At 38.6% G+C, this 26156-nt stretch overlaps 1 protein-coding gene across 1 annotated transcript in view; it reads right to left on the minus strand.

Annotated features, from left to right (window-relative positions):
• LOC117370822 (receptor-type tyrosine-protein phosphatase gamma-like) overlaps nucleotides 1-26156 on the minus strand; it is a 356737-nt gene that overhangs the window by 22269 nt on the left and 308312 nt on the right. Inside the window, exons 8-12 of the mRNA XM_055221797.1 lie at nucleotides 18092-18281; nucleotides 8273-8457; nucleotides 1943-2051; nucleotides 1793-1842; nucleotides 1034-1472 (exon numbers count right to left, since the gene is read on the minus strand). Of these exons, the coding sequence (XP_055077772.1) occupies nucleotides 1034-1472; nucleotides 1793-1842; nucleotides 1943-2051; nucleotides 8273-8457; nucleotides 18092-18281 (973 nt within the window). The remainder of the gene's footprint in view (nucleotides 1-1033; nucleotides 1473-1792; nucleotides 1843-1942; nucleotides 2052-8272; nucleotides 8458-18091; nucleotides 18282-26156) is intronic.

A 26156-nucleotide genomic window follows, 5' to 3' on the forward strand; every position in this document is an offset into this window, starting at 1 on the left:
TCTTCATAATAATGTCTGGGTCTGCGTTTGAAAGCGGCTCAAATTGAATTGCTGTCCCTGGGTATTTGCTGGAATAATGCAGCGTGCTGAGGCTGGGAGAGCAGAGTTAGTGGGTCAGCTCTTAGCTCCTACTGAAACCATGTTAACACTTAGCTTTAGCCTGTGTCAAGCTAATTCGTTTACCTGACATCAGCACTATTCATAATTCATAATCACTCAACGCACGTCTGGAGTCTTAAATGTGGAGGACAGAGGGTCAGAGGTCAAGACGCCTTTTATTAAGATACAATAATAACATTAGTGTCGGCACTTTGATAGCTTCACTGCATCTTCCGCTGTATATCTTACTTTAGAAAGCATTAAAAGTTAAATGGATTCTTTTGTCCATAGAGCTCTTAGAGAAGCGAGAGGAATTATAATGTATTTTAGAAATTAAAGCAGAAACACCAAACACTAAATCAACTTTTGCCACTAAACTGTGCGTATGGTGTTTTAATGGCATTGTCTATTTGTATTTTTACTTTTTTTATTTTAATGCAAAGTAGCTAAATTTGCAGCTTTGAGATCAAAATCTGTCAAAATCTGAGTGTGTGCTGCTTCCGGTAGACTCTGCAATTTCAAGTACTATGTGACATCACACAATACTGCCCTAATTACAGCCAGGTGTTTCTGATTACAAACACCTGTGGGCAGAGGCGGAGTTTGAAACGTGGATACCTGTTAGACCAATCACACTGTTCCTTATCCCCCAGACCCTGCCCCTCCGCCCCTCCTCCTCCCTTCACTCTTTTCTTTAATCCTTCATGTACTGCCCAGTTTAGCAGCTCTATTTGAAATGTGGTTGTGGAAGGAGTTTAGAGATTTAGGCCCACTTTAATGAAGACGGGTTTAGTTTATCTGAGTTATGTGATGTTTATGAAAAATCCTTATCCTGAGCCATATTCTGTATTTCATATTTTCAGTGTAAATATATTTGCTCAGTGTGACATGAATTTGAAGGTAAAGAGTGAGATAAAAAACCTGTGTGACTCACCAGAGTGCGTAAGGTTTCTTTGGTGATCTGAGTTCTCTTCCGTGTCCTCTTCTTCCGCCCCTGCTTGTTCTTGGTCTGTCTTTCTCTCTCCTTCTTTTGACTTTCTTTTCTTCGTCTTCTCCTCCTCTTCCTCCCCCTCTTCCTCACGCTCCTCTTTGGTCTCCTCCCTCTCTTCCACAGTGTTATCTTTGGTTCTCTGCGATGGTGTCGAGGGCCAAATGGAGCTGGGGAAGGAGGAGATGACACCGCCGCTGAAGCCCAGGCCGGCCAAGAGGGTGCTGGTCAGAACGGACGCCACGGTAGCCTGGCTCCCGCTGGAGGAGGGGCCGATGCCAGTCGCCATGGAGACGAAGGAGAAGGGGATTCCAGAGGAGGTCCAGGTGGAGGAGCCCGAGGAGATGGGAGCCATGTCAGCGGAGGAGGCAGGAGACACTGTGGGCTGTGGATGCAAAAACATTGGCCTCTGTAAGTTAGTGTTTCTATCAAAATTGTCAAGTCATAGAACATAAATGCATATAAACAACCCTGTATTTGTATCATTTTTAAATCTATAAAGCAGTTTTTAAGCTGCTTCAAGCTGTAATTAAGGTAAGGTGAATCAATTAATTTCTTACAATACACAAATTTTACACCACAAACAATATAATTACATTTTTAAGACCTTTTGTGTGTGGAGCATGTACAATGTTTCAATACTTATGTGTGAACAGCTGATATACTGCCCTCTGCTGGACGAAGAGACCACTACACACAACTTACCATCCCCGTCTTCACTATCCTGGTGCCCTCAAAGATCCTGGTGGTGTTGGCTAAAATATAAAAAGAAAAATACAAAATCGTGAGGCGATTTAAATATATTTGTCTACAATCAATGGGCAATTTAAATGTTAGTATTCGTGTGGCTAGTACCTCTGAAGAGCATGCTCTGGCTAAAGTCACTGCGCATGTCGTTCATGCACACAGCCTGAACTCTGAACAGGTACAGGACATCCGGAGACACAGGGGAGATGATCGCCTCCTGCACACACCAACAAGACCACTGAGTTACTACAAAAAAAATAAAAAATAAAAAATAGCTATGGAGTTTTAAAACAGCGACAAACTTCTATTGAATTACATGGCTTTTATTCTTTACCCAGACTGTCCTAACAAAACACGTGATTGTGCAGAAATACCTTCAGGGATGGTTTATGGTTAAAAGCATTATTATTATTTTCATTGTTACTATCCAGCCAGGTCACGGGTGTCAGAATGACGAAAAATTAGGACAATTACCATAATGATTAGCAATTTAAAACGTAATATTATATCATTTGAATGGGAAAATGGGAAACGTTGCATATAACAGGAAGGTGAAATCCATGAATACAGAAAATGTTGCCATAATAATCTTGGGTCAGGGTCCAACTCTTTAAATTAGTCAATTAGCCAAACCATTCATTCAAAGATACATATACATTTTAACCATACAAAGGTAAATATGCCAACTAAGATAGATAGATTGATAGACAGATAGATAGAAAACATAGATAATATTTATAAATGGAGTGTTTTATTTATGAAAATCACAGTTAGTTTAATCTGTTTTCTTTAAGTCATTATTTCAAAATACCAGTGTCTTTGTTATAAAAGGTCTTTTGGGATGTGTTGCATAATCCAGATAACACATTATTAAAATAATCACTGATTATATTATAATAATAATGATTATTCTCATGCAGCTCTGTTTGATACACGTCCTTTTTTTTAAACACATATGCTGTTTTTTTGTCTAATTTTCTTATTTGACGTTGCTATGGCAATTTCACATTCATTATTTTATTTAGCATGAAGCAATTTTGGACCATTGATCTGTTTTGAATCCAGCAGAGGTCATGTCTTGAACCACTAATGTCTGTTGAATAAATCAGAAAGGGAAAAATGCAAATTGATACTAGAAATACGTTTTTTTCTGTGTGCAGACGGACATTTTTTTTTAGCTGAAGTGTTCTAGTGTCAAAAGCTGGATGTGATGTTCTTAATTGACCAAGGACTTTCAGAAACTGGTAGTTAATATAAATAGTCTGAGATAAAGTCAGGTCCTTCAAATCTGAGGACATGGTTCTTGACCAGAAAAGAGTGGTTTGCCCTTTACAGGTGGATGTAGAGCTCATATGAAGTTCAAGTATCTTGGGTCTTGTTCAAGAGGGAGCCAAGGATGGAGCGTGAGATTGACAGGCAAATTGGAGCAGAATTCACTGTATGTTCTGATCTGTTCTGGTGAGAAGGTGAGTCCTGCATTTACTGTAATATCAATGAAAGAAAGAAACCCAGAACATTTCCATTTATAGTTATATATTTTTTTGTTTTGGCAGGTAGAGAACCAACTCTAGTGATTCAAGTACTTTGAGACAAAATAACAACAGCTTTTACATATTTTTATATCAAATTGTGTGTGCAATTACATCAAGGGTATAATTAATGTCAGAAATAAATGACATAATTGTTGTTGTTCAGTTAGTTGTTGACTCACTTTCAGTCAGAACAGAGGTAAAGTAGGCCCCTGTTATGTCTAATTCACCTTAAAGTTTCTGCAAACACACAAAGAATCAAAGTACAGTTATCCATAACTGGAGAAAAAATTAAATGTAATACTTAAATTCAAAGTTTTGTCAGGGGTATATATAACTTAAAATACTCACTGTTGCTCATACAATTAAGCCAGCAGCATTTATAACAACTATTTGGCGCGTTTTTAGAAATCTGAGTGTGCAACCAAACAGCCAATCAGGAGAGAGGTTATTGAAGGTACTCTGAAGGGGACAGACGCTTAGCAACAAGGCACACCGCTGTCAATCAAACGTGTTGCTAAGAAAAAGGCACTTGATTGGTCTGTTATTTATGTTTATTTGTTATTTTACGGACAAAACGGTGAAACAAAAAGAGAGAGCAGGTTAAAAACAGCTGTTACAGAGAGAGGGGCAACCATTTTTCATAAGTCAATTGGAACCAGACTCAGATGAAACCGGTTCGCGCTCCTGCACACGTCCTATCGGTTTTTGCCAGCTAAAGTCAAGTAGGGCAGTCAGTACAGATTATGCAGGGGTATCGGGCGGTTGGGGCCATATTGGTTCAATCAAACTGTTTATATAGAACTTTTCACAAACTTTAACAGGAAGAGAGGGTTATTAATCGAAAATTTCCTGGTTTAATACTGATTTGCGGGCAGTTAATGCATATTTTCTTTAGAGTTGACGTTTGTTTACATTGTGAACTAGAACAAATATAACGGCAGGTAGCAAACCACAGGAGTCCAAATTAATACTTTTGAAGCAAGTAACACCACACCTACGTTACCATTTTGCAAAGTGTTCCGAGGTAAACAAGTAACAGTGTAATTATAGATCTTTACACTTTCCAATAAATGTGTGAGAAGTCCTGAATCCCGTCGGAGTTTGTGAGTTTGTGAGTGTTGGCACAGAGCGCACGGTGAGGGGGGTAAAACTGCGCAGAGACTGATGGGTTTGAGAAGGCAGCGCTGTGTGAAATGTAGGTGTCACTATCTCACCAGAAGCTCCATTCACGGCTGTATCCACTGTATCCTCTTCTCGGATGTTTATCTGCGGCGTACATGTGCTCTTACTTCTTCTGTAATATGGAACTGTACACGGGATGGCGTTTCCTCCCACAAAAGGCTATCACTGATTAGAATAGGTAATCGTATGTAACAGTGTGTTGGGTTCTGCCGTAACACTGGAATCTGATAACGATATTCTGTGTACACTTTGACAAAACCCGATTCTCCATGTGTAAACTGACTGTATATTTGAAAAAGGATATCTCTATTCCATGCATTATCTCAGTACATGGGCAGCAACATATGTTTTCCTGAATAAAAATATGTAAAGCCAGTGTAATTGACCGACATGCTGCTCAGTACCACTTTATAAGATAAGATACGATTAAAAAAAAAGAACATTTACTTGTCCCACATTGGAGAAATCCCATTGTTGCAACACACAGTTCAGAAAAGCACGCGACTAGAAATAGGTACTGTATTTTCCGGAGTATAAGTCACACTGGAGTATAAATCGCACCAGACAAAAAATGCATAATAATGAAGAAAAAAATGACATATTTCACATGTAAATCGCATCTGAGTATAAGTCGCACCCCTGGTCAAACTATGAAAAAAAGTGCGACTTGTAGTTTGGAAAATACAGCACTCAAATTCAATCATCATATTATTAAATAACTATTAGGAACACCACACTAAGTAAAATAACTACACACTAACTGGTCTAATAAAGCACACACAAAGACTTAAGACATAGTGAACAAATAGTTTATTAAGGGTGAGTCACTTAATTAAAGATCTTATATTACGCTAAATGGATTCTTGTGAGCTTTAAGTCATGTTGTATTGTTGTTACCTGGTTCATTCACACATGCTTGAGTAAACCTGGTGTATTAGTCTGCGTACTTCTCCAAAGCTCAAAATGCTACCTTTTGTTCAATAGAGATTGGCAATTCCAGGGCTGAAATTATCAAAATGATCCTAGTGAAGGTGTATTGAGTTTAAAAACACAGTGGAGCACTTCCTGTATTGCTGTGACATCACAAGGTGGGACTGAGTGTTTTCTGTTTGAGAGAAGAACTCAGCCTAAATATGCAGGGTTTGTGTGTTAAACATGTGTGAATATATCAGAAAATAGTGTAATATGTTAGAAATGAATCGTAAGTACTAAGCCTGAATGATTCTTAATACACCTTTAGTTCATTATGAAATAAGTCTTTGTTCATGCTTTATTAAGTCTATTAAAAGCGTAGTTATTACAGTGTTAAAATACATCAGCTGTTATATAGGAGCGTGGGAGGTACAAAGCTACGGCACTTGAAATAACAACCTCTATATTTCTGTGCACAACAAACTCAAGATAAATTCCAAGAAATTAGAGCTGACAGTTGTGACCCTAGGGTGAGTTAGAGAGCGCCACTACAACCTCAAACCACACTTTATAACATGAAAAAGGGCATCGTACTGCACCCATAAGGCCAAAATATAGCAACATCCAATGGCTTTATTTGACACATTTGCGATATTGTGTATGGGAGTATTCTAGAGTGTACTTTGTGTCCCTGAAAGAAGGCGGTTTGATATCTGTAGTTTAATCTTAACCTGCAGGACATGGGGAATTGGCCCTATTATCTCCACGGTTGGTGAAAATGTATTAATGTACTATAAGATAAGAGAACCTTTATTTATCCCACAATGGGGACATTTCAGTGTTGCAATATAAAGCACAAGACTAGAAATTAAAAAGGTCTAAGATATGCAAGATATACAAGATTAATAAGGGCTCAAACTGGGCATTAAATCTAGACATTAGAACATTTAAATATATAAAAATAAAAGTGCCTAAAATGTATAAAATAAAAAATACATAAATAAAATAAAATACAAATACTTAAATAAAATAAATACAATAAAAATAAACAATAAATAAATAGATAAATGAATAAATGAATAAAATAAAATTGAAAATAAATGAATAGAATAAAGTAAAATAAAAATAAATACAAATAAATCAAATAAAATAAAGTAAGATTAGATAAAATAAAAATAACACATTGTAGGTACGGTAAAAATGATGCCATGTGTCTATCATATTGTGTGCAGACTTGTGATGAGGCATTATATTGGGTCCAACTCTATTGTGAGAACTATATGAGAAACCATTACGCACAGCCTTTTCTGAATGACTTTGTTGTTATTGCCCATTCACTTCAAGTTTCAAGTTTATTGGCAGCAAAATATAGGTCACATTTACTGTCTGAAGATGATGTTAAAATGATGAACGACGCAACATTCTGTATGTGTGTGTGTGTAGCAGTCTTTGAGCACTATAGACAGGGGGCGCTCTCATGATGTGCTGTTCCCCACACCTGCCCAAGGTCATACTTAGTGCCCGGACAGCATCACTCCTCCAGCCCTGCATTAGTATTCTGTGCTGAGAGGCAGACCACTGTGAGGGAATGGGCTCTGGTCTGCTCCTGACCACAGCTGCTCTGCTCAGATGAGACACTTAATATAATGTAAGTAACACAATAAATTACACCGTATGGCGTTTGGGTATGTAGGTTAAGCAAATGATGAATGTTTTAACTCTACTTAAAAACCTGGTTGCAGTCACTTACACATTATTTACATTCACGAGCACATTTATATAGCGTTTTGTTTTTTTTACTACCAGAATTGTAGCAAATGTGCATTATTATTATTACCAGTACATCAATTTGAGCCAAACAGTTATACACTAATTTTAAAGGCCAATCTTGAGCTCAAAATAAGGTTGCTGTGTCTGCTTCTAATTCTAAAGCGTTTGAGAGCTGCGAAACAACTTAGGATCACCTCAAACCATTCAAAATAAATAATTTTTCATGTTTTTAAGTTAAGTTTAGGTTTTTCTGGAGTATAAGTCGCACTGGAGTATAAGTCACACCAGCCAAAAAATGCATAATAATGAAGAAAAAAACATATTTCACATTTAATCTGAGTATCGCATCTGAGTATAAGTCGCACCCCCAGCCAAACTATGAAAAAAAGTAAGATTTATAGTCCGGAAAATACGGTAAGTAAAAATTCAGTAATACTGTATTTAATGTTATGTCAGTGGGAATCTGTTTGCATGGCTGTGTGCAGAAATTTTTATTGCATACATATAAAAATACATGGTGCCATTGACCTGCCATCGATCTCACAGTCCATTATAGAGTTTAGTAAATAGTTAGAAGTAATTTTCCACAAGGCATTCTTTTCACAAAAGGCATAAAACGAATCCCACCTTACGTTTGAGAGAATTAATTCCATTTAACTTAGATTACATAAATGATTTGGAGATTATGTTTGTAGGGAAAGGGAGTTGGAAAGCAGAATGAAAATGTGCCAGTCCCTCCTGTGGATCACTGCAGATCACGCAGGCGAGCAGCAGTTTTACATATATTCTTTTATTTGTGCCAAAATGCCAGGCGATGCTGACAAATCCTACGTGTATCACCGATTAAGAAAATAAAATTGGAAAAGGAAGTAAGCGAAAAGCAGTGAGTATGTATCGACTGTGGTTAAAACGGTGTGTGGGAGAATAAAGTTTACTCAAATATGCACAAAACACTCTAAATACAAGTTAAGAGTGGGTGAATGAGACGGGAAAACAATTGTAACTGATTAAAAGCTCTTAAAAGTAGATGTTCATCCCTCACCAGTTTGTGCCGAGCGTCGGTGAGGTGAGTTTCCTCGTAGCTGTCATCGTGGGCGGTCCAACTGTAGGAAACCAGGAAGTGCAGGATGGGCGGGTGGTAGGTGATCTCCGGGTGGGCCCAGCGCACCACCAGGGCACTGCCGTTGACGTGCTGCACCTTCATGTTGTAGGGGGCGCTGCTGCACACTGCGAGGAAAAAAAGGGAGAATTTCAGTGTTGCAATATAAAGTAAAAGAACAGGAATAAAAAAGATTTGGAAGATGTACGAGATTAATACGGACTCAAACTGGGCTTTAAAACTAAACTTTAGAAAATTAAAATATATGATAGTAAAATTAGATACTAAATAGTGCATAATAATAATAATAATAATAATAATAATAATAATAATAATAATAATAATAATAATAATAATAATAATAATAATAAAAACTTCTAATAATTTGTTTTTAAATGATCTAAATGTATATATAAATAATAATAATAAAAAAATACACAACCTATAGTGGGCTACCTACTATTTTTTTTCTTTTTTTAAAGAAAATTTTTTTGTAAGTGAACACAATTCAGAAACTAGGAATTCACTTCAGGTGTAGGATGCCTCTCAGGAAAAAAATAAAAAAATAAAAAATTGCTGAAGTCAATATAAACAATATAGACGATAATACTGAAACCAAACCATAAAGTAGAATTATTCACAAAAAGTATTCTAAATGTACAAAATTGTTAAATATTGTTCAGCTGCAATAAATAAGTAGCAGAATGAACCAACCTTCTACAGCTCAAATCATATTATATTGCAGAAAAAATAACCATAATTTTCACACTACTAGAAAAGAAAAAGCACCTGCAATTAAAAAAAATCCCCCAAAGTATTGTTCCATTTATAATATATTGAACAACAAGTAGATATAGCACTTATTGTGATAGGCCTAACTGAATACTACACAAGACAAAAATAACAAACATCAGTAACATCTAGAGTTAGTAAAAATGCAGCAGAACACACATTTAGCCTGTTATTTTTTCTCTTAGATTTATATATGACGACTACCTAAATAATGAGCAGTTGAATACTCATGACAAAATAGGCCTGAAACCACTGTAAAATGAAATCAGAGGTGAAAATATAGTATACGTGGTTGAATTTGATATCATTTGTGTGTCATTGATACATGATTAAAACATGAATAACACACTGTCCTATAGATCCAAATTCAAACATGTACTTGGACTGCAGGGACTATAACGACCACTAGATGTCTCTGTTTAAGCAGCTTGGTCCCTGTTTCTTACACTTTACACTGCCCATAGACTTAATTCCCACTTTGAATAATGCAACAGTTTATCAGCAGTCGGCATATTAATAATAGGCCTATTACTAAATCGGCTAAGCACTTACTTGGTGACCTTCAAGTGTTTATTTTAGAGGAATACTTCAAGTTCTCTCAGCATTCATACAAGTGAACTATTATGTAACTGAAACTCATGCAAAAGTGATACAATTCTCAACTGTTAGCTATAAAGTCAAGCGATTTTTGAGTTTTGAGATTTAAGGTTTTTGACAGAAACATCCAGACATACGATCCACAAATGCTGAACCATATCATTATTCGTTAGAAATTGTCTTCTTAAACACTTGTCTTATGACTCATCTCTCTGGGCTTGAATAATGGCACTTCTCTGAACTATTGTGTGAATGTAATCTGAGCTTATTTCTGCAACAGAGAAGACGTTGAGCTTTGTGTCAGTTTTTATTTCATATGCATAGGCTTAGTAACTATGACAGCGTATGAGGGTCACATTAAAAAATACATTCTGAGGGTGCTACAGGAACAAAGTCGCAACATTTTGACCTTACAGTTGCAATTTTACAAGAATTAAGTCATAGTTAAAGCAAAGAGGTTATTTTATCCAAATTTAGGGGCTGACGTCAATGTCAAAACGCAAAAGAACAATTCACCACCATGACCAGAGTGCAAAAGAATGGCCTTTATTTGAGTGAAAAGCTTAAATAAAAACCTACGTACGATGGATGTAGAACATTCTATCGCTGGCCTTTTAAATATTAACAACTGGTGAATCATTTCCTTGGGAGTGACCCCCATGCGCCTCTGTGTAGCTGAGCGTTCCTGGGCAGGACACTGACCGAGCTCCGATCCACGGTCAAATACAGGTGTAGGAGTCTGGACCCGATTTTCACCAAGTTTGTCTTTGAGTTTGTCATTGACTTTGAGGTTTTTACCCTTGTTTACAGTTATTTGCGGGCAGTGACAGCGCATGTTTACATAGTCTATCTGAAATACTGTGGTTGATTCTGCATAAAGAATTTGGGATCAGGGATCAGCTCTGTGTATTAGACTAAACTATAACCATTTGGAGACAGAAACAAGACAGCGCAGTGGCAATAGAGATTAGGCTACATTATAATTGGTGTGTAAAACCGGGGCTACCCAGTGTGCACAGCTCCACATGCCCATAAGGAGGGGCTGAAGTTATCCACCATGAGCACATCTTTGAACAGTGATTGTATGCAGAGTGCCCACGTTTAGAATAGTAGAGAAGTGAATCTGAGTGGAGCAGAGTAAAGGTAAAGATTTCGCAGAGACTCCTCCACCTGTTTGCGGCTCGGAGCACAGCCGATGTCCTGCCCAGTGAGCCCCAGGGAGCGCCAAACTCTGCAGACTTTTTCCAAGGAGGAGTCCCGGCACTCCATGGGAAGAAAAATGTAGCCTACTTCCTTCAACAGTTTGTGATTGATGCGTCTGAGCAGAGAAGTGGCAGCTAAACTTCGATGATCTGTCTAATAACTTACAAACATATGGGACGTGTAAAATGTCAGCATTTCAAAGTTTGACCTCCTTCTTGGACAGTTTTTAACTTATCCGAGCACCAGTCTTTTGCAGTGTGCGTTTGCTTTGATTCACTGTCGACCCCTAAATCATTAAATGTCAACTTTATTTTTGGGTAAAATTATGTCTTTTTTTGGCTTTAATCTAAAAATATTATGACTTTATTCGCTTAAAATTATGACTTTTTCTGGCTTCGACTTAATTCTCATTAAATTATGACTTTAGTGTTGAAATGTTACGACTTCGTTCTCATAGCTCCTGCAGAATTTATTTTTTCAATGTGACCCTTATACTTCGCCGTACGTAACAAATCTGCAAACTGGCACTTTTACCGTAGAATTCTGACCTGTCCTTCAGTTCAACTTTAAATGATATGCACTCCAGAGTTTTGTAATGCCACGTGACTGCAAACTACACAAGTATAACCATGATACAATGAAATGAAACCTAACTTAGATCTAACTGATATTATCAACTGCTGTGATGGTGCTAGGCTAGCGCAATACCTCAAATTTGTGTGCTATGTTATGAACCGCTACCGGGGCAGAGCATTAGCATAACCAACACGGCACACAATGATTATTCCAAACAGTGTATTATATTATGCAAATGCCGCAGGTAATTCAATGATGAGCACAGGTTCACTGAGATTAGGGCTCATGTGCCTACCCCAAACCAAATTGATTAGCGCGCTCATAAAGTAGCAGCGGAGTTGTTCTATTCACAACCTGTGCAGTGGGTCCCGCGTGGCCTATAGCATTACTGAAAGCATTAGTCTCTCACACACATGCACATGGTGTGGAGTGAGCCAATGACCTCTGCTCAGACAGGCCATATTTAACACATTAAATCAGGCTGGGCCCAGTCAGCCGTGCCCTGTCTGACACTGGGGGGTCTCCACATGAATATACAATCAGATCCCATCACCATACACATGCAAATGAAAACTAAACGTATCCGCGAGAGCTAAAAATGCAATTATGTGGTGGATTTGTATGGGAAGCCAATTGAGGAGTTGTCAAAGGGAGTAAATAGCTAGTTAGCAGTTAGTTTACAATGCTGCAGGCTTCAGGAGTGTTTAGTACACTTTTTATTACTTTGTTACATTACAAATTAATAGGGTGACTTTTAAGCACGCTAGCAGCTCTTGAGGTCAAAATACGCAGCTCCTGAGGTCAAAAAAGCAGCTCTTGAGGTAAAAAAAGCAGCTCTTGAGGTCAAAATAAGACCATTGTGTCCTGTTTGCATCTAATGAGCGTTTTATTGTCCGTTACTCAAGAATTGTGTGGTTAGCATCTTAGTAGTTGTTTGCATTATGGTAACTATCTTTTGAGTGGTCAGAAATCCACCAAATGGCTATTAACGGCAACCTGAAAGCCCCAAAAATATCAGAGTGCTGGCTACTTTGCATTAACGGGAATCAAAGCTAATTATAGTTTGTATAAATGCCCTGTAATTGCTGTATACATCCATTGCTGTCGTTTTGCTTTAGCCCTACACAGCGTCTGCCCGTATCTATGTTTGTGTGGCTCGATGAAACTGCCCAGTCCCTGAACACAAGGCTCCGTGATGAAGAGATCCTTTCCCAGCTTTCATCAGAGATAAGCGGCCCTCTCCACACTCACACACGGGAGGCACGCGAGGTGGCAGAGACTGATGGAGGAGGGGGTCCAAGTCAGGGGCTGGAGAGAGGGAGGGGTGGTCGACACAGGTGGAAGTGCTCTGCTCTCTGAGAGGCCATTTGGCGGAGGAAAGGACATGTTTGGCCCCACGGCGTGTTGACCACAGTTGATGGATGAGAGGGCCTTGATTGTGGGGTGGGCTGTGGGCCTAAACTCTGGAAGAACCGCACCAGAAGCCTACCACGGTGCATCTGAAGGGAGCTGCCCTGAGCACTATCTAGTTGGCAGTGTACAACTAACAGGCTGGTAGAGACATTGTCCGACATTTGTGGTTATTGATAACATATCCTCATATTGTGTTTTATTCGCTTATAGTTATAGTAAGCCGCATTTTATGATCTTAGTGAACGTGTTGAAAGTAGGTCAAACAGTAAACCGTATACTTAAATATAGTTTGACGTGGCTTGAACTTTAACAGCCACATCAAATCAAGAACATATGCAGCTTTTTACCATCTAAAAAACATTGCAAAAATCAAAGGTATACTGTCAAAGCCAGACTTGGAGAGACTTATCCATGCATCTGTGTCCAGTAGGTTAGACTACTATAACTTCCTGCTCACTGGCCTCTCCAAACGAGCGTTAAGACAGCTGCAGTACATCCAGAACGCTGCTGCTCGGGTCCTGACTAGAACCAGGAAGTAAGAGCACATAAGTCCTGTGCTCAGGTCTCTGCACTGGCTTCCTGTAGCTCAAAGAATAGACTTTAAAGCAGCTCTGCTTGTGTATAAGTCTCTCCATGGCCTTGGTCCAAAGTACATCTCTGATATGTTAGTGTCATATGAACCATCTCACACACTGAGGACTTCAGGGACCGGCCTCCTGCTGGTGCTCAGAGTCAGGACTAAACATGGAGAATCAGCGTTTAAGTTTTATGCAGCTAAAACCTGGAACAGTCTTCCTGAAGATGTGAGACTGGCCTCTACTTTGACAATGTTTAAATCCAGGCTCAAAACAGTTCTGTTTAGCTGTGCATATGACTGAAATTGTTTTTATTCTGCACTCTTCTGTTTTAATGGTAATTTTATGATGATTATTTGTGATTATTTATGTTTTCATTTATGTGATTTTAATGTCTTTCTCATTCTGTAAAGCACTTCGAATTACCTTATGTACGAATTGTGCTGTACAAATAAATTTGCCTTGCCTTAAATATACACAACAGACAAAATCCTCAATCTATGACAGTCCTGACCAACCCTAACTCAAGATATGGACATGCTCAACTATTTATGGGTTTAATCTTCCTGTTATATGTGACATTTTGAGGACTTTTCACTGTTCAAACAATATAATATTTTGTTTTAAATAGTAAATTGCTGCAGTTTTCATCATTCTAAAACCCAAGGATAGTATTTCACACAGACCCCACGCATGAAATTGAATTATAACTATTGGAAATATAGTGTTTAAAGGTGCGCTGTGTAACTTTGTAAAGTAGGAACTTGCTTTATCAACTGCTATGATGGCACTAAGCTAGTTCTATAGCTAAAGTTTTTGTGCTGTTATGAACTGCTACTGCGGGAAAGCATTACACAGCACAAGGCATTACAATGATCCATCTTCATTTTTAGCAATGAATTGAAGGTGTAATCTAATAAATGCATGTAAATTGAGTGCAATTCTATGAAACATTCCTACCAAAGAAGTACCATAATGCTTTGGGTTTAAATTGCACCTTTCAAGACACCCCAAGAAGACAGAACTTGGTCCAAGCAGAAATCAATTCTCTGACCTTTGGGCTGGGGACCACTGTTCTAAACTACTGAGCCACTGTCACCCCCACCATCTCAATAAAGACAAGCTGGTGGCATAGCTAAAATCTATCTTATACAGGTATACAATGAATATACGGTTGCTCTGAATGTTGAATTATATATTGAAATTCAGTGACATTCAGTAACACGGGCAGCAGCAAACAGGGGATGTTTACACAACACCTTCTCATTTCAATCTGAATCTGACTGTGTGGGTGGTTTAGCTGTGTCTTTATCACATCTGTGGAACGTGTGAACTGTAAGCTGGGTGCTACTGGATAAGTCATACAAGCAAAAATATATATATTTACTGTTCCAGGAAAAAAGCTAAATGTCCAAGTGGGCCTATAACTACCAGTTTCCAAGACATAGAGTACTCTTTAATATATTTGTACTGCATCCACATACTACATACAAACAACGTAGTAATTTTATGTTGGGATAGTGTTTAGGACCACAACACACTAACCCAACATAACACACTAACCCAAAATGACCCAACCTGTGTAAATACATAACCCAGCGCTCGGTCACTATTGGATCAACACAACTCTGGGTTATTCTGACCCAGCAGTGTGGGTTAACTACTCTGCTAGGTTCATTTCTACAATAACCACAGCGGTATTTATTTTTAGAAAGCATTTTAAAATAATGAATTGCATTTAAAACATGTCAGGACAAACAGTTTCCATGTGGTGGTTTGTGGTGGTTTGTGGTGGTTGAAGTGTCAGAAGCTTGAGCTTCAGTTGGTTTATCTCAGATTCCAGAGCTTCAGTCTCAGCAGGTTCCACTTCAACAGAGAGAAAAGGACATGTTCACAGGTGAAATATAATGTGATGGTGAAATGTCAAACCCAAATGCTGTGGATTTATCTAAGAAACATTCAAATCCATAAAGCTGTCACTTTTATGCTGCTGAGCTACAGTTACACACTACAGTTATGAGCAGTCACAAGTTTCTTTAGTAACTTTACCTGATACAAAACGATTACGTTTTGGAAAGTTTCAGATAAAATCATAAAGATAAAGTAATAAAATATGTACAAATACCTTTATCTGCTGTTTGCCTGGAGCATCAGAGGAGGTGGGTAATGGCTGTCGAGGACAGCTGAAAAGACTGTATTTGACCCATTTACTGGGTTGTTGGAGAGGATTTAACCCAGGTCGCTGGGTAGACCAGGTGAAGGCAGAAAATGTCTATTTTTATGTTGCCATTAAATGACCAGCATTTTGTATAGTGTACAGTGAACTGTATAATGTACTTACTTGGGCTGTACATTAGAATCTAACAGTGGATTTAGCTTATTCTGATGCAGAGTGCTGCATGGGCCCAAGGACATACTGAGCCATTGTTTTATAATAAAACCGCACTCACTGTCATAAGGGCTCTATATTGAGAGCCTCTCGGACAGTCTCTTGTGCTGCTCAATGTACTTATGAGCACTACATGGTTCTGTACAGCTGTTATAGGCCCCCACATAACCCCAAAGGTCCAACGCAGAGACCTCAACAGTGTGTGGGCAGAAAACGAAGGATGCTCAAAGTTTGTGCCATCTAGTTACTGTATAAAAATAAAAAAAAGATTTTGTTTTTTTCATACTACATATACTATATCTGTCAGTACCCAATATAAAGGATTACACTGACACTGAAAATAGCATTTTCTTAAAACAAAAATTAAATAATACAGAACTGATCAAAATGTGTTATATATCTGTTATTTATCTCTCAAATAAGAAGAAATTTGTATAAATAAAAGTTAAAACATTCTTTATGGGCCAACTAGGATATCAAAGGATATCAGTGTATATGCCCAACCAGGAAATCGGCTGAATCGATATTTAGAAGTCGATATCCAATTTAGCATATTTTTCAGTATCGGTGCATCCCTTGTAGTTTTTATGGTGTCACCTAAAATCTTTTGACATGTGAAAAGTCCTCAGAATGGCGCCAGTAAACAGGACGCTTAAACCATGAATAAAGGTCAGGTTGTCCGCCTTAAGCCAACTCTAACCAAGGTTTCTTCAGCTCTAATTCTTCTGCTTCTTCCTCCATCTGTCCTTCTTTTCTCCGTTTTCTGTGCCAACCTTTACAGATCTGCTTACAACAAACATGTCCCACTGCACCACCCAAGGACACCCACTGCATACGGCAGAAGACAGGGACCCAGTGCCAGCTACACACACACACCCACCCACACATGCACCCACACCTGAACACCGCATCAGTGGAGAGTGGGGACATAGGTGCTGGTCTCTACTCTGCCTGGACCATATGGAAGTGTCTATAGTGGAAAGAGGGGTGGGGAGGGGGATGTTGGGAGGACAGTTGACACAGAACAGATGCTACATGACCGCACATACACACACGCACACACAAACATACAGACAGACACACAAACATACATACACACACACACACATACAGAGAGGGGTAATGAGGGAGCAGCGTGCAGACTGGTGAGCTTCCTGCTTCCTACTGCCTTATGGTCGGGGAGTTCGCTCAGAGAGTTACACACCAGCTCACACACACTCAATCACACACGTAGGCAATGCTGCGTCCAACCTTCATTTACTCACTTTAACAAATGCCACCAGCGAGAGCACCAGTCTTACTTAGAATATGGTGGCTTTTCATTACTCAAATCAAATGTATTTTTTGACGTTAACTGGCTTTAGATGTTTCCTGGGATCCAGAACACACACTTCGCCATTACTTTACGACCATGTGAGTCTGGTCCCCGGTGAATCTCAGAGTTTTCAGATGGTCGTGTTTGACAGGTGGGACACACATGGTTTGCCCGTATTGAAACTAATACGGCTGCTCACGAGGAAAAAAGATGTCACAATGGACTGAAAAACTGCGCGGACTTCTGTAGAAAACAATGAGCGAAGCACTAAACTCACTAAACACTAAGTTGAGAGAAATGTCATATTGTTTGTAAATGACAGGTGACCAATGAGCTCCTTCATTTCACATGAGTCACTAAAAAAAATAATCTGATTGAATGATCATGTTAGGTTGGGCTTGTGATGCAGACTGATATCCGTCTGTATAAAAAATACAGAGAAATAACCATGTCCATCAATTGGTTTCCCTGCACATGAATTGTATAAGAAAACACAAATTTATTTAGAAAAGATAACCTTTTTCCCCTGGTTTGCATTACAATTGATAAAAATAAAAAAAAAGAAGATTTACAATGTTGTGGTTGCATGGTGCTTTTCTAGCGCATAGCATTGCTGGATTTGAGATAACATGCTAACATTCTATATTTAATGCATATGTGGACGGTTAAAATGAGTATTGTAAAAAATTTTGTGTGTGAAGAGAAAACTATCAGCTTCAACTTTTGTGAATGATCCTTTTAGATATTTCTTGACAAAATATAATGTTATCAAAAGTGAAGACTGGACCTTTCCCCCATCCAGGAGTACGACTTCATGCATTCTGAACGTTATAAACACACTTTTTTATATATATTTTAATGCCTGGATCAGCTTGTACATATCATGCTGTGTGATGCCATACCTTTGGAGGCCTCAGTTCCCAGGGGCCCGCTGTTGTCGGTAAGTTCGGGCAGCCATGCGTCCTTCACAGCAGACTTGTAGATCACACGGTTGTCCAGACTCTGAATGGGTCTGAAGTTACTGCGCAGGTACTCCACACTCTTCACGTGATCCTGCTGCTCCGTGGTGAAGATCGAGTAGAACGCCTCCAACTGAAAACACACAGAGGTTTTTTTTTATTATAAAGTGTGATATCATAGAAATTTCATGGTATAGAAACTACTATAATACTGATACTAGAGATGGGTGATATATCTGTTCTACTATTGGTATTTTTGCAGATAGCAGAATCAGCTTTAGCACCGATAATATTTCAAAACTGCGTATGTCTGTGTGCCCATGTGTCATTCCAGTGAAAATGGAAATGGAATTGGCCCAAAGGGTGCGTTTACCATGCAAAAAATTGAGAATAAACTGAGACTAAACCCGAAACTAAATCTGGACTAAACCAGGAATAAACCAGGAATAAACCAGGACTAGCATACAGCACCAAAACAAGTCTACATTTGGACTCAAAATGGGCTAATATTAGGATCAAAAAGGTTAACGTACCCCACAAAATCCATATTGGACCATCCCTAACTGATACACAAACTTTAAAACAGGGTAACCAATTAAACCATTTTATAAAAGGGTAAAATAAAAAAAAACAAAAAAAAAAACAACAAACAAACACTATCTGCAATAAGAATCCTCTTCAGTCCACATCTTATGGTACTGCAAAAGTATATATTATGGGGGTACTTTATGACCCCTAAAAATACCGTTCAAGTTTTCATGTATCAATACATGAGCTGATACAGTGAATATATCGACAGGCCTTACACACATGCACAGTGGGATCTTACACAATTGACCAAAATGTTGCACAAGAAAATAATGAGGATTTCATCACTTATTTTTATGTGCTGGTTTCTGCTAATTGTTTCCACTGAGAGGTTTGAGCTAGGTCACTAGGAAGAGAGAATAAGCAGTAAATGAAGGATTTAAAATGTAAGTGAGTGAAAAAAGTTATTATATTTAAGTTTGTTTATGAAATAGGAAGTTTTGAGTTCATTAAAAAGAAAAGAAAAGTATCCTCATACTTTAAGATAAATTACCTGACTTCCATCGCCCAATCCTAGCTGAGCATTCCAGCATTTTTCCGGGTTTGTGATAAAATATTCATGTCACAATGTACTGCTTCTACAATGTTGTTTATGTAGGTAAAACTCCCCTATATAAGTAACAACACCTTTAAAACTACCATCTGCAAGTTGGATTTTTTTTAACCAGTAGATGGCAGATATGAAACCTGATACCGCCTCGCCCCTTCACTTCACCTGGCCTTTGTCCTGGCTCACCTGTGGTCTCTGGTCTTCTTCTGTCAGGCCAAAGCTGACACATTATCAGGCAGAAGTAAAGTAGATAGCATCTAGTGGTGAACTGTGAGAATACAACGGGGGCAGGTCGGCCAGTCTAATTACAGGTGAGGAACTACATCAGTCTTATCTCACAATGGTCCTATCCTGTCCTTATTTAATTTAGTCCTAGTCTAGTCCTGGTTTAGTTCCATGTTAGTTGTAGTTCAGTCCAAAATTTGATGTGGTGTTTGTGTGCAACAGTACAAACACTGAGAATTTGGTTAAAAAAAAAGTGGATCTTATAACTAAATCTGACACCAACTGCTTAATACTATTGGAAGCGTTTAAAAGCAGAATCTCCTAATTTGAGTTGTGTTTAAAAAACACACTGTGACTTATTTGTGTTGGTTTAGTATTTAATGAAAACGGCTCTAAATAAACAGTGGGACTTGGTGGATTTGCTGGTAGCGTTTGCAGTGTGTCGGATGGATGGTGGACTTGGCCTGTTTGTGGAGCTGTTGGTTGGAGGCGTGCTGCGCGGCTGTGGAGAAGCAGACACGGATTAGCGCAGTGTGACTGGAGTGTGGTCTCCGTGTGAGCTGGCACAAGCCTCTCCGGGTCTGTGTGGAGAGCTGAGGGCCGAGCTATAAACACGCACGGTAAATATAGGACGCACTTTTACGCCATGTGGTAGCATTCTGTGCCGTTTGAACAAATCTGGTCGGAACATGTTGCAAAATTATAATTTTGTAGTTACAGTGAAAAACAACAAGTTAAAGGACCTGGAACTAGTTTGAAATTGTTTGTAGCGCTCCAAACTTATTCCTAGCATCCCATTATGCACCGCAACAACTTTATAATCACTTCTTTAACTTTCTGAAGCCAGAGTGGAGTTTTGTCAGACCAGTAATACAAACAAAAAGCTAGTTTTCTAACAAAGCACCAGTGTTGTGTTCTGGTTTGTGAACGGTAAAATTGCTGCTTTTACAATACATCTGTAGGTTTACTGGAGCGACACAAATTTTACTTTATTAGCTGCGTGAATGAAATTGGGTACAGCCCCTTAAACAATTATAGGCATAGTTTTAGTGCATTAGATAGATTGGATACTAGTAAAAAGTCTTGTTATTAAATATTCTAAGCTACATAGTCAGACTAACTAAAGAAAATGTTTATGTTACTGCAGGCACCTAGAATTTAGCCAACTTTCTTCACATAAAATCATCAGTCAATTTTGGTTGCTCTCAGTCTATATTGCATAAGTTTTGTAACTAAAATAGACTGCTGTGTGCTGTCTGAATGTACTACAGAACAGAAGGAAGTGTCTGCTATGTAGTAGTTTGAAATGTGAATGGACTGGGTGAAAAACTGTTCTTAAAATAAAGTCATAGGTGTGAATTCAAGCAATGTGCTGAAGAGTGTGAACAAGTTAGAGTAGCTAAGTATACTATGGATGATTCTAAGTTTACTGTGGATGAAAATCAGGGTGTATTTAGAGCATTTGTGGTGCATTAGGGGAAGTTAAGTAAGCGCACATTTAAAGCACATGTGAAAGGGATTGCATTGACCTACACCCTGCACTATTATAACTATATGCACTTTGTCATGTTTGGCCTTATTCTCATACACTGTGCCAAAACAAGAATAAAGAGAGCAGACATATTATGAGTCAGACAGTCTGTCCTCTGGTGTGTATGTCCTCATTGTTGTAGTGATATGTGTGTGTGTGGAAGCCTTGATCGATCGTCGGTGAGAACAGCCCTGTCTCCCACTGACCTACTTCCAGAACCGTCCATAACAACAGGTACACAGCTAGTCCCTGTCCAGCCAGACTCTCATCTGCCTTCAACATGTCCTCCCGAGAGCCGGGAAGGAACCAAAGCACTTGGAAAGACACGGCCCACTTCGTCAGCACCATCGACACAAGAACAGAGTCTGAATATCTGCTTTTCTCTGCTCATTAAATCAATTCTTAAAAGGAGACATATTGATTCAAGTTGACCTTTATGTGCTTTTAGCCATGCAGGTGTGTTCTTTTATCATTTTCTTAATATCAAAACACAACTTTGAATAAGCTAATGATGAGGGAACACTACTGTAATGTTAAAGTCTCATTAAAGCAGATTTTGCATAATATGTCCGCTTTAAGCATTTGCATCATTTCCTCCATCTTTGTCTTGGGGAATTGAAGTTTCATAACTGCACTCATAAATGCTGGATTATTCTCAAATGTACTACCATCTGTGTATTGTGAGTGCTGTGGGCTTTGGCAAAGACTACTTGGTTGTTTTCATGATGCAAGGAATTGATCAACTTTTTAATTGGTTGGTTTAGATGTAGTAAAGGCAGCATCTGGGCAGCATGCGGTGTTTATTATTTTTCACATAAACACATTTGTTCTTGGGGTATTTTCATGACAAATCTTAAAAATAAATAATTATGTATTGATTCAAGTATGGTGTTTTTATCCAGTCCCAGATCTGTGGACGGTAACGCAGACCCAATGTTTTCTTGTTTGGATTCTCATTTAGTGTGACTGTACCAGGCTGAGATTTGGCACCGAAGCTACAGTGTGTGGGCTCTCTATTGATTTATGACACTCACTCATAGTTAGAAGATATAAACGTGATAGAAACATGAAGTGATTGGACAACCCACGCTCCACACATGGGTTCTCCCTCAGGGCTTCGTAAACATAAGATTTAGGAGGAAGAAGAAGGGGGAAGATAATACAATGCCACCTAAAATGAGAGAAATGAATGATAAGAAGGTAAATTCGGACTTAAAATAGTATTTGGTAAATGTTGCGTGCTGCTTTTATACATTTGTTTTTATTTAATCTATGTCATTCATTTGCAATCGTAACCAACTTGTGGAAAGTTAAACAAAAAGTCAAGTGATCAGTATATTTGATGAAATATACCAATGCAAATAAATGAATGCTTTCCCTGAAATTAAAGTTGCACTGTGTAACTTTTCTGCTGGAGAGTACACTACATTGGATTTGTTATTGCTTTGTCTGGAATGATACACAATATGGCATTAAATGTATTGTATGTAGACACCCTTCCAGCAGATATAAGCCAGTGTTCCACCAATAATCTGACCACAACTGAAGAAGCTGCTTAGATGACTGAGGGATTACACAGACACATGTTTTTATTGCTCAAAAATACCCTGAAGAACATGCATTCTAACTACAGTATACTGTGAGCAGCATTGCTTCTTGACAGATCAGACCTGTGACTTGGCCTGATGATGTCACCTGCTTGTCTTTATGGCGATAAGTTTAATGCACAAGTTACCTATTCATGATTGCATTCACTACAGAAGGTACAGGTCATCATTACAGAAATAAAATACAAACTATTGTTGTGCCTTTTAAGAACCTAAGTAACTGTTTCATACAATTCTGTATTTTAACTTTTGGTAATAATGACTAATAATGAGAAAGAACTGGATTCTGACAGGATTCTCCTTCTTCTCCATAATGACTACAGTGTCTTGCACTATGTCAAACCTGTCTCATGAGCTCACCACGCCCATGCCGTCTCTCCTCCACCACTCTCTCCCCTGTTATGAATGCCTTTATCATGGTCTCTAGTGCCATGAATCTCCTGTACGGTGGGCACTTGGCGAGAGTTGTACCCAAACCCCGGCACATTTTACTAGTACAGTATTTCCTATTTATAAACCTACTCCTACACATTGGTCACACCATTATGCCGGTAATAAGGTCAGGTCTATCAATAAGTTAAATCTCCGTTCTGTGAAGCTGCCCAATATGCAGTCATCTCAACACAAGACCCCTAATGAACAAAATTCATATTTTGCATGATATTTTCTCTTCATACAATCTGGACTGGCTCTTACTGTGACTCGGTTGAACATCAGTGACCTGTCCCCCTTCCATGACCTATGCCCACTTCCTTATCTTAACTCGGGCTACCGGGTGTGGTGCAGGAATGGCCATTATTTTTAAAGACCATTTTAAATGTAAACTTGCGTCTTTAGAACATATTAACTCATTTGAAGTAAATATTCACAAATACACCCCTCCTGGGTGCACTACTATACCAACCACCCAAACCAAATGCCAACTTTGTTAAAGAATTTTCAGATGAAGTGTACATGGCCCAACCCTTCTCTTAAGGTTTCACTACTCCAGCCAAAAAGATAGTAGACTGTGGCATCTCTGACCATGTTATGATTATTTTTAATTGTGCCTTATCCTGCCCTCCTCCAGTGTCTACGCAGAGACAACTCACTCTTATTTTCTCAAACATGTTTGTAGAAACTGAACCAATTTTTTAACCAAACAGTCCTGACTCTATTGATAATACAGAGGAGCTGCTAGCTGATTTCATCCAGAGACGTTATGATATTCTAAATCAGGTTTCACCTCATAAACTAAAGAAATCCACCACAAAAGCCTCTCCTTGGCTCAGTGAATCCACCCATGCGCTGAGACAAGTCTGTAGAATAAGGACAAATAGCAAATTGCCTACCAACTTTTTTACCAGTCACTTAAAACATACCTGGGAGCTGTAAATTCTTCGAAGAGTATTTACTATTCTAAGCTTATCTCATCAAATACTCATAAACCACAGGTTCTTTTGCTAAATATAAACTCCACAATCCCCAAGTCACTTGCACTGCATTTGTCTCTACATAAGAATTTTATAAACAAGATCTCAAATATTAGATCACAAATATCAAATTCAGTCTTGGTGTCTTCTGGGTATTCGGAGGTGCAACCAGGGAGCCATTTAAGTCATTTCCAACCTGTTACATCCCCCTCACTGACTGAGTGGTTACCAAATTGAAAGCTACCCAATGTCATGGTGACATAATCCTGTCACAACTTTTTAAGGATGTCTTTGATACTATATGCCCCTCAGTAGTTGCAATTAATAACGTTTCACTTTCTAATGGCATTGTACCAGCTCTGTGAAAGCATGCAATTGTTCAGCCTCTACCTACAAAGCCAGGTCTGGATGTTGATGCTGTAGAGAACAACTGACCAATCTCCACACTGTCTTTCATCCCCAAACTCTTAGAAAAGGTGGTCTCCCTTCAGGTCACATCATACATCAACAGCAATAACATCCCAGACAAATTCCAGTCCGACTTCCATCCCTATCATTGCAGTCTGTAGGTGTTCTCACTCTACTCAATCCCAGAGCTGCATTTGACACTGTTGATCACAAAGTGCTTTTAAATATTCTCTAGGTAGAAATGGGTTTTCAAGACAGAGTTCTAAAGCGATTTATTTCCTACTGAAATGGTAGATCTTTGGTAGTTAAAGTGAACAATTTTGAGTCCTCTCCCGCTCCGATCAGATGTGGTGTTCCCCAGGGCTCCATTTTAGACCCGCTTTTATTCTCTCTGTATATGCACCCCCTCAGATCAATCCTCCAGAAACATAATGTCTAATATCATCTATATGCTGATGACACTACGCTATAGTTACAAGTTTTTGTGTGAGACAGTTCTCCTATAACAAAGCTTCATAAATGTTTAGAAGTCAAATAATGGCAGTGAATCAATTTTGTACAATTAAATGAAACCAAAACAGAGGTTATTTTATTTGGGCTCCACACAAATCACCTTAAAGATGCTCTTGGCCCATTGTCTGATAACCTTTATAGTCAGAAAGTCAAAAATCTTTGTTTTTACTTTGACTTAAGTAATGTTATTAGAGGCAGTTTCTTCTTATTTCATACTATAGCTAAATTAAAACCAAGCCTGTCTCACAAAGATTTCGAAACAGTTACCCACGCATTCATAGCCACCAATTTGGACTACTGCAACTCCTTACATGTGAGTCTCCCAAACACCAGTATTGGCAGATTACAGCTTGTGCAAAACGCGGCGGCCAGGTTTTTAACAGGTACTAAAAAAAGAGACAGCATCACCCTAGTTTTATCCAAACTCTATTGACTGCCAGTGAAGTATAGAATAGATTTTAAAATGTTACTGTTTCTTTTTAAAGCTCTCAATAATGCCGCCCCGGGTTACCTGTCTCATCTCTTGGCTCATTACTCTCCTGGCTCGTTACGCAACAATCTAAGCACTGACTGAGTGTTCCTTTATGCCGTCTCCAAACCAAAGGTGATAGGGCCTCCTCTGTCATAGCCCTGAAGCTTTGGAATGAGCTCCTGATCCATGTAAAGAATGCCACATCCATTGATTATTTTTTAACCTCTATTAAAGCCTCAGCTCTATGATCTGGCTTTTAACTAGTGCTACTATTTTACTAATGTCTGTTTTATATCTTTGTTCTGTATTTGTTTTTGTTTGTGAAGCACTTTTGGCACTCTGTTGTTTTTAATGTTTGCTATATAAATAAACTGGCTTGGTTTGGCTTTGTTTACTTGGTCTGCTTTATCAGAGGTATAATACTCCCTACAATGGAAGCATAGCCAGGCTTAAATGGACAATACCTACAATATCTTGAGCGTTCATGTCTCCGGGTCCCTGGTCTGCACTGATAGCAAATAACCTTCTCTCACTTCAATTTATTTTGAAGATAAGAGACACTTAACCCACTTTCCCCCCAGTGTCTGTGTACACTGGTGTATGAATGTGTGTGTGAATGGGTGAGCGGTTCCTTGACAAAAAGCGCTATATAAAAATGTGACCATTCTACAACAATGGCGAATTATAATAACAACAAATATA

Source organism: Periophthalmus magnuspinnatus, chromosome 5 (assembly GCF_009829125.3).
Source record: "Periophthalmus magnuspinnatus isolate fPerMag1 chromosome 5, fPerMag1.2.pri, whole genome shotgun sequence".
Lineage (NCBI taxonomy): Eukaryota > Metazoa > Chordata > Actinopteri > Gobiiformes > Gobiidae > Periophthalmus > Periophthalmus magnuspinnatus.